The following is a 14,644-nucleotide window of genomic DNA, read 5'->3' on the forward strand; positions in this document are numbered from 1 at the left end:
AAAGAAAGCAATTTTTAAAAAGTAAAATAGTGCTTCTGAGGTCTTTAAATATTTTTGATACACACACACAAAAATAGTGTTTTTCTCAATGGTTATTTGAATATGTTGCTATAAATTAAGAATTGTTTCTCACACTAAATGGTTCCATTAGGCACATTTAAGTAAAATCATAAAATATCCAAGTTTAATAATGACACAGCCAAACATGTGACTTGATAACACTTAAGAGTCTGTCCATTCTCTGGAATGGAATAAAATTGTCACTTCCATTAACCCAAGACTCGTGACTTTGCTGTTAATGTCCATTTCTATCATACAGAATAGTTTCTTTTAAGAAAATAGAAAACAAACAAAAAAAGAATTCACATATTCTGCACTCAGAAGAACCAGAGAGGAATGTGCACTTCAAAAGGAAGTGAAACTAAAATCATTGAGTGACATTGCATAGTGGTTGAGAGTTGACTCAACACTGGCATCAAATGGACTACTGAAGTTTTAGTGGTGCCCAGTTAAGGGCCGTCTCCATGGGCATTGTGTGACCAATCCAGAATTATCAAGGCCATGCTTCCGGTCATCACCACTATGCCACTTAACAGGAAGAACATAGCCCCAATCTTCTGTACAGATTTCATAGGTTCTTTCTTAATTAATTTGATGTAGAAGACTGATGGGAGAATAAAAATCAACATAGCAGCTGAAGATGCACCAATGAAACCAAAGATATCTCTAATAGTTGGGACAAAGATGACAAGCAAATTGGTAAATGCCAAAAAGGACACTGTAATGAGACTGATGCCACCAACTGAAATCTTTTGCTGGGCTCAAGTGAGTTATGGAACCCTGGATCGAGAAAATAATGACTGATACTGTTAGGGTGACAACCACCAACAAAGTCAAATGGACAATGAGAAGAAGAATATCAGTTCCCAAGGCACTGGAGTAGGTATGAAGCAATTCAGACTCAACGTGTTCATAAAATGTCAGTGTCATGCAGGGTGTCATGTGGGGTGTCTGGTCCCACTCCAGTGTCAAAACAAATGGTGTCTGTTTTGGGCTGCACACCAATAGCCATCCAAATGGTTCCAGCTCTTCGGCTAGAACCATCAGTAAACCAGGCATTCTCAGGTACTGGGGACTGTCCTTCTTTGTAGGGTGAGGGATCCAAGTCCTCCCTTCTAGGCAGAGTGCTTGGCTCAGCCTGGGATACAAGATCTACCGGTTCCAGGATCTGTTGTAGCTCTGTGCTCAAAGGGCTTGAATTAAGGGTGCTATGTTGCTCCAAATAGGCACCACAATTGGTGAGGATGGTGGTCTGTGCAAATCTCATTTTGGGTCCCTGGGTCCACGTATGGACCCACCCCTGGATGGGATAGGTTGTTTGAACCAATACCCGTGCCGTTCCTGTGATGGCTTCTGTGGCCACTAGGGCTGCATATGCAGCAGCCAGCTGTTTCTCTATTAGAGAGCAGCGGACACCCTCTCCTTTCCACAATTGGGACCAAAATCCCACTGGTGACCAGAGACACTCCTGCCATTGCCAGAGGCCCCAACTGTACCACTCTTGGGTTACATGAACATCAAGTTCAAATGGGTGGCCAGGGTCCACTACTTGCAGAGCCTATGCCTGAGCACTGCCCATTTTGTGCTTGCTCTTTAGCCTCTATCCAATCCCATGAGGCCCCCCTTTCTTATCATGTTATACAAGGGCCTTGCCCTTTGTGCTAAATGGGGTACAAACACCTGCCAATACCCCAGCAGACCCAAATATGTCTGCAGTTGGGAGACCTTGGTCTGCCGGGGAAAGGCTTGCATTTTGTCAATAATCGCTTCAGGTATGACCTTTGTCTTACCCAACCACACAACACCCAAAAACTTGATGGATAAGCCAGGGCCTTGGACCTTTTCCTCATTAACCATCCAGCCAAGTGGCTGTATCCCCAGCAGGACGACACTGACACCCCTCACGATGTTCGATTGAGCCTTGTGTCTATGGGACGTCTTGAGAATCCTGAATGAGAGACCACGGAGGGGAGGGCCTGCACCAGTAGAAGCTTTGCTACATCGAACGGCTGCTCCCATTCAGTTACAGATTACCACCAGTGAGACTATGTTAAAGCCCAGCTACGGCAGGAATGGAAACATTTTGCTGCCAGCACCCACATGCTTAAAGCAGGGTAACTGCAGCAATGGACTTGGCTCTGGCGGGTCAAAAGCCCCCACTGTTGGTGGTTGGGCCTGATAGCCCCATGGGGGGCCGGTTTGACTCATGGTTTGCAAGTGACACCAGGGGTGGTGGCAGAGTGGCCACCGCAAATGGCTGTGGTATATGGAGGTCCTGATGCCAGGACAATTTTGCGGGGAACCTATGTGCTCTTGCTGTGGCCTATTATGGGGTCCCCTGTTCTGTTACATGTTGAAACTACACAAGTGACCCCAAGCACTGCCATAAAGGTCTGGTACCACAAACCAGGAAAGGTGCCAGTGGCAGCGACCCTCCTTTCCCAGGACAAAATCTAGCATGTATCCTCCCAGATGGAAGGGATTTGCCATTGTTGGTTCCTAATGCTGCTATTTCTTTCCACCCGTAGGTATACGGCACAGGGCCTCTCACAGAAGATACTTGTCATGTAGATTGTGAGGCGAGACCCTGTAGGGGTGGAGTGTGGGGACAGAGTCCCAGAGAGAAGTTTCCAGGCTCTCGGCCTTGTGTGGGGAGGTGCTGGCTCGGGTAGTGAATGACCATCAACTGTGATTGGTTGGCCATCAGCTGTAACCGGTCAGCCATTTGGCTACTGATGTAACTGCGGAGCTGCGTTGAATGGTTGGTTGGTTGGCAGGCAGAGAAGTGAATGGCAGATTGCGGATCATGTGGCTACTACTGCGTGTGTCTCACCCAGCCATCAGGGAGACTATAATGGTATGACTCTCCTATCTATGGCTCCATGGGTGTTCCTTTTTGGCCTCACCATATCCTGTGTTCTTATGTGGGGAGCAGGACCAGAGTCCCCACATGAGTCCCTGCATGACAGTCAGGTATCCAAAGAGGGTAGCAAGCAGGTACATGAGAAACATAACAAAAAATGAAATCTTGGACACGTTCATCATTCTTCTATGGCTGCAACCTTTCAGCTCTTCATAACTAGGAAGAATAGCAGGATGACAGACAAATGAAAAGTTCAGAATTGGCACAGCATAGACGGTCTGTAAGTTGAAGATAAAATAATGCGATCTGCAAGAATCATCAGTCATGTTAAATATCATATCATGTACAGAAGCTATTGGCCATGTGAAGGTGCCATTTACTGTTTCATTAATTATCAAAGTAACTTCCATAGGACAAGCAATCTCAAATTTCTTGCAAATCACCACAATCAGAAGGAACATCCTACATGACAAGGAAAGGCCACAGGTACATCCCAAATATCCTAAATCTCTCAGCAGTGACAAAGGAAGAATGAGCACCAATGACATCAGCAGAACCAAGTAGTCACTGTTCAGACACTGCACTCACGCCAGTTGTATCTTCCATGTCCATTAATGCCTGGGTTACCAAAGGTAACTCGTGTTTCACTGTGAAGAGGTAGCTTGACACAACTCCAATATGCGGCATTGTAATCGATCCAGAAGCTTCCCAACCAATGCAAATGCCTTATGTCCCAATCGTTGATACAGTAGAGACCCTCCTTCACTGGCAGTCTCCAAAGGGAGATGAACAGAATGCAGGAAAAACATTGATACAAATGTCAAGAGGATGATAAAAAGAGCAATTCCAGTGTTAGCCATAACACTGCCAAAATCGCAAAGCCCAAGGATTCCACTGCCCACAATCGCATTGCTCAGATTAACTACTAACATACAAAAGGAACTAGTACCTGGATGAAAGTCTGTTTCATACTTCTTTTTCCACAAATTCGATTCAAGTAAAAAGCTCAGTTTTCAGGGTCTACATCTGCATAATAGCTTTTCAGAGCAGCTTGCTTGTTGGGGTAGGAGTAGTTGAAGTCGCTGTTGGAACTGTAACTGCTGTTGTCCTCATCCAGGGAAATATTGAACTTTCCCATTTCGGCTCTTTATGCTGGGCACTGGGAGGAATTGGATGCTTCGAGTAAGACTGGGCTCCTTTTCATATGGGGTCTTAATTAATTTTTGCTCCAAAAGAAGCATTAGAGCTGATTGTCCGGATAGGTCTTATTTTAGGGGAAACACGGGATCACATTGTGTATTCACCACCCAGAGTCAGTTCTCCTTCCATCACCATATATTCCCTCCCTTTTACCCTCATCTACCATCCCCCACCTCCCTACACTCTGGTAACCACTAAACTATTGTCTGTGTCTATGAGTTTTTCCTTATTGGTTTGACTTTTTCCTTTGTTGTTTTCAGTTTTATACCACATATCAGTGAAATCATATGGTTCTCAACTTTTTCTGTCTGACTTATTTCGCTTAGCATAATAATTTCAACATCGATCCATGTTGTCACAAATATCACTATTTCATCTTTTCTTATGGCAGAGTAGTATTCCATTGTGCATATATACCACATCTTTAACCTACCATCTATCAAAGGACACTTTAGTTGTTTCCATGTCTTGGCCACCATAAATAAAGCTGCAATGAACATCAGAGCACATACATCTTTATAGATTGTTTTCAGAGTTTTGGGGTAGATACCCAGGAGAGGGATTGCTGGGTCATATGGTAATTCTATTCTTAATTTTTTGAGGAACCTCCACACTGCCTTGCATAGCGGCTGCACCAATCTGTTTTCCCATGAACAGTGTATGAGGGTTCCTTTTTCTCCACACCTCTCCAATATTTGTTACTGTTTGCCTTGTTGATGATAGCCATTCTGACTGGTGTGAAGTGATATCTCACTGTGGTTTTTATTTGCATTCCTCTGATGATTAGTGATGTTGAGTATCTTTTCATATGTCATATGTCTGTGTGCTCTCTTTGGAGAAATGTCTATTCAGATCATCTGCCATTTTTTCAATTGGACTGTTTGTTTTATTGTTGTTGAGTTGTATGAGTTCCTTATATATTTTGAATATAACCCACTTATCAAAGGTATTGTTTACAAAAATCTTCTCCCATTCAGTTGGTTGCCTCTTTATTTTGTCAATATTTCTTTTGCTGTGCAGAAGCTTTTTAGTTTGATATAGTCCAATTCATGTATTTTAGCTTTTACTTCCCTTTCCTTTGAAGTCAAATTCATGAAATCCTCCTTGAACCCAAGGTCCAGAAGTTTAGTACCTATACTTTTTTTTATGCAGTTTATTGATTCAGGTCTGAAGTATAGGTGTTTGATCCACTTTAAGTTAATTGTAGTACATGGTGACAGATAGCAGTATAGTTTCATTCTTTTGGATGTGGTTTTCCAATTCTCCCAGCACTATTTATTGAAGAAGCTGTCTTTTCTCCATTGTATGGTTTTGGTGCCTTTGTCAAAATTATCTGTCCATATTTAAGTGGTTTTATTTCTGGGTTCTCAATTCGATGCCATTGGTCTGTGTGTCAGTTTTTCTGCCAAAACCATACTGCTTTGATTATTGTTACTCTGTAGTACAAGCTGAGGTCAGGAGTGTGATACCTCCAGCATTATTCTTTTTCTTAGGATTGCTTTGACTATTCAGGGTCTTTGTGCTTCCATACAAATCTGATAATTTTTGTTCTATTTCTTTTAAAAATGCCATTGGGATTTTGACGGGGATTGCATTAAATCTGTATATTGCTTTGGGTAATGTAGCCATTTTAACTATGTTGATATTTGCTTTTGGGAAGGTTTCATATGACTGATTCAATTTCCTGCCTGTTAATTGGTCTATTTAGATTTTCCAATTTTTTGTGATTCAGCGAAGAAAAACTGTATGTTTCTAAGAACATGTCCCTTTCTTCAGGTTATTGAATTTGGTGGCATATATTCCTTCATAGTATTCTTGGATGATCCTTTGTATTTCTGTGGCATCCATCATAACTTCCCCTCTTTCATGTCTGATTTTGTTTATTTGTGTCTTTTCTCTTTTATGTTAGTCAGTCTAGCCAAGAGTTTGTCAATTTTATTAAACTTTTTGAAGAACCAGCTCTTCGTTGCATTACTTTTTTCTGTCTTTTTGTTCTCTATTTCATTTAGTTCTCTGATTTTATTATTTCTTTCCTCTGCTGACTTTGGTTTCATTTGTTCTTCTTTTTCTAGTTCTTTAAGATATAACTTGAGGTTATTTATCTGGGATTTTTCTTGTTTCTTGAGATAGGCCTGTAATGATAAAAATTTCCCTCTTAAAACTGCTTTAGCTGAAACCCCCAAATTTTGGTAGGATGTACTTTCATTCTCATTTGTTTCGGTGTATGTTCTGACCTCTCCTCTTATTAACTCTTTGACTGAGTCGTTTTTTAAAAGTATGTTGTTTAATCTCCACATAGTTGTGATTTTTCCTGCTTTCTTTTTGCAGTTGATATCCAATTTCAAAGCCTTGTGTTCAGAGAATATGCTTGTTGTGATTTCAATCTTCTTAAATTTGCTGAGGCTAGTTTATGTCCCAATATATGGTCTATCTTTGAGAATGTTCCATGTACACTAGAAAAGAATGTATAGTCTGATATTGTAGGATGAAGTGCTCCATGAATGTCAAGTATGTCCATTTCATTAATGTGTCATTTAGGGCTGATATTTCTTTATTCATTTTCTGTTTGGATGATCTATCCATACCCGTCATGATGTATTTAGGTCCCCTACTCTAGTTGTGTTTGGTCAATATATCCTTTTAGTTCTGTTAGTAGTTGATTTGCATATTTCAGAGCTCCCTCATTGGGGGCATGAATATTGATGACTGTTTTGTCTTCTTGTTGTATATTCCCCTTCATCATTAGGAAATGTCCATCTTTGTCTCTTGTTACCTTTTTTATTCTGAGGTCTGTTTCATCTGATATATGTATACCCACACCTGTTTTTCTCTGAATACCATTTGCTTGGAGTGTCAATTTCCACCCTTTCACTTTGAGTCTATATTTGTCCTCATAGCTCAGTTGTGTTTCTTGGAGGCAGCATATGGCTGGGTTTAGTTTTCTGATCCAATCTTCTAATCTGTGCCTTTTTATTGGTGAGTTCAGTCCATTTACATTTAGGGTGATTATTGATATATTAAGATTTCCTATCATTCTATCTTTGTTTTTTTGGTAGAACAGTGTCTCCATTGTTTCTTTGCCTTTGTGTTGCTGTCTATTACTTCTGTGTCATGGTATTCTATGATATTTGCCTCTCTTTCCTCTTTTTTTATGTGATAAATCTCATTCTGGATTTTTTTTTTTTTTTGAGCGGTTACCATTAAGTTTATGGAAAAACAGTTTCATATTTAGAGTATTCTATTTTGTTCAGCACGCTTCTTTTCTCCATTCCACTTTGCCTGCTCATACCTTTACTCTCTCCCCTTGCATGTTTTTATTTTCAGAAATTGTCCCTATTCAAGTTGTGAGTTGATTTCTATGCTACTGTAGCAAGTTGTGTTTTTCCTCTTTTTTCTTTTCAAGTTTTACTTTTTTTTTTTTTTTTTGTCTTCTTTCCTTTGTATGTTATGTTTAAGTGCATAGTGTCCTATTTGGTATAGGGGTTGCTATTTCCTGCTTCTATCTGTCTGCTTGTAATACTACTCATGGTTTTGTATTTTTTGCTTTTTCGTTTGTGGTCCTTCAGTATTTCTTGTAGTGCATGTCATGTATTAGAAAATTCCTTCACGTTCTATATGTCTGGAAAGGTCTTTATTCCTCCATGTCTAAAAAATATCTTTGCTGGATATTTTATTCTTGGCTCACAGTTTCTCTCTTTCAATAATTTGAATATTTGATTCTACTCTGTCCTGGCTTGTAGTGTTTCTGTTGAAAAATCTGATGATAATCTAATGGGCTTTACTTTGTAGGTTACTGTCTTATTTTCCCTGGCTGCCTTGAGGTTCCTTTCTTTGCTCTTAATTTTTGACAGCTTCAATACAATGTGACTTGGAGAAAGCCTGTTGGGACTCAGGTAATTCGGTGTTCTATTTGCTTCTTCGATTCGAGGATCCAGTTCTTCCCACAAGTTTGGGAAGTTCTCGTCAACTATTTGTTTGAATATACTCTCTGTTCCCTTTTCCCTTTCTTTTCCTTCTGCTACATTATTATTCTTCTATCTATTATTCTTATATTACTCTTTCTGATGGAGTCAGAAAGTTCTTGTAGAGTTCTTTCCCTTTTTTTAACTCTCAAGTCTTTCTCTTTTTCCATATGGGTCATTTCCACATTTCTATCTTTGATGTCAGTGATTCTTTCCTTGATTTGTTCAGCTTTATTACCTCAATTGGCTATTTCATTCTTCATTTATTTTATTGATTTCTTAATGTCAAGATTTTCTATGGTTCTTTTTTAAATTTTCAGTCTTTTTGGTGAAATGTTCATTTTGTTCTTTGACCGTTTTTCTGATTTATTAAATTGCCTGTCTGTGTTTTCTTACATCTCGTTGAGTTTTTTTCAGAACTGCAATCTTGAGTTCTCTGTCATTTAATTCACATATTTCCATGTCTATTAGTCCATTTTCTGGAGACTTTTTATTTTCTTTCTGAGCTGCCTTGTTTCCTTGGTTATTCATGACAAAAAATGAATTATTATTTTTCTTCCTAGGTATCTACAAGAGTGGGTTCTGCAACTGGTTGATAGGAAGAGGTCTTTCTTTTGCTTTCCAGTAGGTGTTGGTGGAATGTTTTATTTTCTCTCCCACTGCAGAGTTTTATTCTCTCTCATGCTGTAGTGTTATATTTTATCTGCACTGTTCTGGCTTCTCACACAATGGACTGATTCCCTTTAAGGTGGGCTTCTACTCTGTGTGGAGGTCACCTAAGTCTCAAAGCACTGTCTACTTGGTGTATGTAGAGAGATTTTGAAGTTCCAAGCTCTCCCTGTACAAGAGTTTGTCTATTTCAATGGCTCTGTTTACCCCTGCAGGGATACTCCCAGATAGGTGGGGGCAGAGGTGGGTGGGTTGTGAGATGTGCCTCTGAGCAATGTCTGCAACCACCAGTACAGTCAATCCTGCACCCAATGCTACCTCCACTTCGCCAGAAGTAGTTGGGCTTCGAGTCCATGGCTGCATGGCCAGTTGTCAGAGCTGCTAATAGTCTGTTATTTTGATCTGACACTGCTACTGTTTAGCTTCTAGCACTGGGTAGGTGGGGGTGGGGTGAGCTCTGGGATGGTGGACAGGGCTCGGCTAGACTCTGTGCTTATGTCTTCTGTCCTCTGCTTCACAGTTATGGCTTAACCACTGTTCTCACCCCTTTTCCCTCAGTCTTTGCCCCAAGGTCTCTGCCATGAGTGTTGGGTTCAACCATGTTGTATGCTGATCCTTCAGGCAGAACTGTGGGCCATAAGGGGAGCACTAGCGTCTGAATTCTTCCCTCTCTGGTCACTGTGGTACCTCTGACTTCAGGGAGCTCCGAGCTCCTGTCTTCGTTCTGCGGCCCACCGGGCCTGCGTCTCCACACTTCCCAATTCCCTCCTACCCTGCTCGCTCATTTGCCCATCTTTAGATCATTTCAGTTGGGTGTCTTTTAGTCTTGCCTGTCTGCTGCACAGGGAATCCTGTGTGGAATTTTAGCTGTTCAATTTGTTGTAAATTCCAGGGCAGATTTCGAGAGGCTCACTTCATACTGCCATTTCCGTGATGTAATCCAGTTTTATTACTACTTTTTAACAAGTGGCTTTTCAAGGTCTGAACACTTGGCAAGCCATAGCTTCATATTATTATCACCATAGTGCCACAAAGCTGTCAATTTCCTCTCAAATTTGGAAAAGTGGGCCAAATGCAAAACATACACTGCTGTACTGCTGTCTGCTACCAGGTCCTTCCCATAACATCAGCTCTCTCCTGCCATTTTGACTACTATGTTCTTATAATTGGTCATTATTTTTTGCTATGTGTGTTTATATGTGTGTCATGGGGACAGAAATGGAAGTTCTTGTATTAAGTATTTTTCATTATTTTTATTAATCTTTTATTTCTTTGATCTTTTTTTAATACCTTAGCTTTTTTGAACTCCTCTGTGTCTTTCCTTTCCATTTTAATTCTCAATTTTTTTTAATCCTTTCTATCCTACTGCATTTTTCTTAATGTTCAAATTAACTTTCAGTCTTGAGTTTTTCTCAAATAAGTGCATTAAGGGCTACACATGTCTCAGTGTCCTACAAATTTTTATATTCAATAAGTGCTATTTACAATATTGTATGTATTTGTATATATTTCCATTATGAATTTTTGAACTATTAGATTATATTTCACTGCCAAATATATGAGGTTTTAACAATTTTCTTTTATTATTAATGGTTAACATAATTGTGCTATACCAGACAATATATTATATGTAATAATAATGCTTGTTTTATGGACTTGATTTGAAAGAAAAATGTTTTTTCCACTTGCCCAATGCAGTGTTCTATACACAGCCTATTATGCTACAACATGTGTTTCTATAAAGAAAATTCACTTAAATATGATTCATTAATAGAAGGATTATTTTGAAATGGAGTAAAAATTGTATTGGTTCATGCACAATACCTTTTAGGTAAGAGTAAGCAGAATGATATAATTATGATCTTTATTTGAAAAGGGAAATGTGTCAACATTACAGCAAAATGGCAAGAAAAGCACTTCAGCATTGCTCTTAAGATGCTAGGAATTAGGATTTCAAGATGGCAGATTAGGCAAATGCTCTGCTTACCTCTTCCCATGACCACATTAAAATTACAAATAATTATAGAACACTCACTCCCAAGAATCACCTGAAGACTAGCTGAACAGAACCCTATAACTAAGGATATAAAGAAGAGGCCACATCAAGACTGGAGGGAGGGACAGATACACAAAATGCGCTGACTCAAACCCACAGGTAGTGGTTGAGTATTAGGAGGGACAGCTTGGCAGCAGAGGTTCCCCCTGAAGAGTGAGGGGTCCCATCCTCACACAGGGTTTCCCAACCCAGTGTTCCTATGCCAGGAAGAGGAGACTCCACAATGTCTGGTATAAAATCAGTTAGGATTCCACACATTCTGGTGAGACAGAAGGTGGCTGGAAAACCAGAGGCCCTCTTAAAGTTCCTGCATAAAGGCTCACTTGCCTGCAAGTACTCACCCTGGACTCTGGTGGAGGAGCGTTAACTTGAAAGGTGCCAGAGACATACAGGGAAAGAGTGAGTTGTGTGGCTTTAGGAAGAGGGCTAGAGAAATAGCTACCATTATCCCTGTGTGGAGCCGTCTTCACATGTAGACTACAGATGGGCACTATCTTTCCTGTGCTGTACCCTCCCCAACATAGCCAAATCTGAGACTGCATTTGCCTGGTGAACTCCACACATGGCCAGCTCACACAGCATCACCAGGGCCACTATTGACACCTGGGAGGCCAGACACACCTCACAAGTTCTGGGAGGCTTTTCCAGAAGCACATCATGCAGTCTCTGTGGCTATCTGAGAAACTTCGAGTGGCAGGAAGTCAGCCCCAGCTTATGCTGCAGCCTTCCTTGGGAGACTCTCGGGAATCTCCAGGCCCAAAGCAAGCAGTAGCTGCCTGTGGTGTTCTCTGGGCATTTTGCACAGTGGCCACAGGTGCAGCAATGGTGCAAGAACTGAATTTACTTAAGTATGTGAGCAATATCCACCCCACCTTGGTGACCTTTTGGGGCCCCACCCCACTCAACTCAGGTGGCATCACTGGGGGCAATATCAGCACCTGGAAAACCACCCTGATCCCCGCACCTAAGGTGGCTCTTTCAGCAGCTGAACCTCATGGGCAGTCAGCAGGTCGCAACAGAACTAGGGGTGCCCTGGGCATTTTGCTAAGCTGCCCAGGCCCAATACTGGTGGCAGTCAGTCGAGGGTCACAGCTAGGCCACTCCCACGTGCCTCCAGGTCCAGCACAGGCAGCAGTCAACTGAATACAGTTTTTTAGCTCTAACCAGGTAACCCCAGGCTGGTCACATGGAAGGTGAAAATTGTCTTGCACAAGAGACTCTCCCAAGATGCACCAGAAACAACACAACCAAGATTGGCTGAAGACACAACAGAGCACCACCAAATTATGCCCACAAGTGGCCCACCCAAAGGGTGGTCTGAACAGGTACACAAGCCCAATGGGTTGAAACTCCTGAGGGGACAGCCCAACACAGCAGCTCATACACTGAGGGCATAGCCAATCTTCACAGTAATTCTACCTCAGAGTCAATCCTATCTATTGATTTGCCAAAAGCAATGAAGGCTAAACTACAACAGGAGGCCACAAACAACACACCCGAGAAACACTCCTGAAACACATGGTGTACCAGGGAAATCAGGTAGATTGTGACATTGGACAGCACAGAACACCTACTACATAAGGCCATGCAGTGAACACTGGAAGATATTGAACTACCTAATAGAAATAAACACTAGAGACAGCCAAAATGAGGAAACAAGAAACATTTCCTAAATAGAAGTAAACTCCAGAAAAAAAACCCCACAAAAAACTAAATTAAATTGAGGCAACCAACCTACCAGAGACAGAGTTCAAAACACATGCTATAAGAATGCATAAGAAACTTAGTAAGAATTTCAACAAATAGATGGCAAGCATAGAGAAGGACATATGAACCACAATAACAGAACCAGACAAAAATAAAGAATATAATAACTGAAATGAAGAGTTATTACAGGGACCTCTGAGATAATATCAAGCATAACAACAATCACATCACAGAGCACCAGACGGAGAAGAAAGAGACCAAGAAGTCAAGAACCTATTTGAAGAAATAATGACTGAAAACTTCCCTAAGCTGCTGGGGGGGGGAAAAAAAACAACAACAAAAAAAAACATACAAGGCCAGGAAGCATATAGAGTCCCAAAAAAGATGAACCCAAAGAGGTCCACAATAAGATACATCATAATTAGACTTTAACACCCCATTGACAGATTTTCCACAGAATATCAACAAGGACACCATGGCCTTAAATGACACACTAGACCAGATAGATTTAATTGATGTTTTTAGACCATTTCACCCCAAAGTAGCAGAATATACATTTTTTTTTTCAAGTTCACATGATGCAGTTTCTAAGACAGGCCATAAAACAAGTCTCAAAAAATTCGAGAAGATTGAAATCATATCAAGCATCCTCCCTGACCATAATGGTATGAAACAAGAAATCAATTACAAAACCATCCAAACAAAGAGCCCTAAAAAACACACAAACACATGGAGATTAAATAACATGCTACTAAACAATGAATGAGTTAATGAAGAGATCAAGAAATAAATCAAATGATACCTTGAGACAAATGAAAATGAAAACACAACATCTCAAAACTACAGAGAAAGTATTTCTAAGATGGAAATTCATAGCAACGCAGTCCTACCTCAAGAAATAAGAAAAAAATCTCAAATAAACAATCACAATCGAACATTACACTTAAGGAAACTGGAAAAACAAGAGCAAACAAAGCCCCAAAGCGAGTAGAAGAAGGAAATAATAAAGATCAGAGCACAGATAAACAAAAAAAAGACTTAAAAGCGTACAAAAGATCAATGTAACCAAGAGCTGGTTCTTTGAAAATATAAATAAAATTGATAGACACTAACCAAACTCATCAGGAAAAAAGAAAAGACCCAAATAAATAAAATAAGAAATGAAAGAGGAGAAGTGATAACAGAAACCATCAAAATACAAAAAGTTTAACAAAATACTCTGCGCAATTATATGCAAACAAATTGGACAATCTTGAAGAAATGGAATAATTCCTACAAACATACAAGCTCCCAAGGCTGAATGAAAAAAAAAAAACAGAAAATCTGAACTGACTGACTACTATTAATAAAATTGAATCAGTAATCAACAAGCTCCCCAAAAAACAGTAGTCCTGGACCAGTCCTGGACCAGATGGCTTCACAGGTAAATTTTATCAAACATTCACAGAATAATTAACATCTATTATTCTCAAACTGTTCCAAAAAATTCAAGAAGAGGGAAGGCTACCATTACCCTCATTCTAAAACCAGACAGACAATTCAAAAAGAAAATTAACTCTGGGTGGTGAACACACAATGTGATATATAGATGATATATTACAGAATTGTACATCTGAAACCTATGTAACCTTACTAACAATTGTCACCCCAATAAACTTCAATTAAAAAGAAAAGTAAACTATAGGCTGATATCCCTAATGAACATAGATGCAAAAATCCTCAACAATATATTAGCAAAATGAATTCAGCAATACATTAAAAATATTATGATTCCATGGGATTTATTCTTGGGATGCAACATATGTTCAATATAAACAAATCAATTAAAATAAAACAACAGATGAACAAAATAAAAATCATATGATCATACCAATAGATGCAGAAAAAGCACTTGACAAAATCCAGCATCCTTGTATGATAAAAATTATCAGCAAATAGAGAGAATGCATCTCCATATAATAAAGGCCACATATAGCAAACTCACAACTAACATCATACTCAATAGGGAAAAGCTAAAGGCATTCTCCTTATGATCAGGAACAAGACAAGGCTATTCACTTTCATCACTTCTATTCATCATAGTATTGCAAGTTCTAGCCACAGCAATCAGGAAAGAAATAGAAATAA

The 14,644-nt window shown here is 39.9% G+C and overlaps 2 protein-coding genes across 11 annotated transcripts in view; both read right to left on the reverse strand.

Moving 5' to 3' along the window:
• Window positions 1–14,644, reverse strand: part of SNTG1 (syntrophin gamma 1) — an 813,791-nt gene that overhangs the window by 476,942 nt on the left and 322,205 nt on the right. The gene's annotated exons all lie outside the window — the stretch shown is intronic.
• On the reverse strand, window positions 412–9,109 carry LOC109435024 (sodium-coupled neutral amino acid symporter 2). Its single transcript, XM_074318623.1, is given in 7 exon segments — window positions 412–792; window positions 794–984; window positions 3,034–3,507; window positions 3,509–3,627; window positions 3,630–3,932; window positions 3,935–4,068; window positions 9,063–9,109. Coding segments are annotated over 7 exon segments (1,551 nt in total). The 3' UTR covers window positions 412–509.

Source organism: Rhinolophus sinicus, linkage group LG14, assembly GCF_036562045.2.
Source record: "Rhinolophus sinicus isolate RSC01 linkage group LG14, ASM3656204v1, whole genome shotgun sequence".
Lineage (NCBI taxonomy): Eukaryota > Metazoa > Chordata > Mammalia > Chiroptera > Rhinolophidae > Rhinolophus > Rhinolophus sinicus.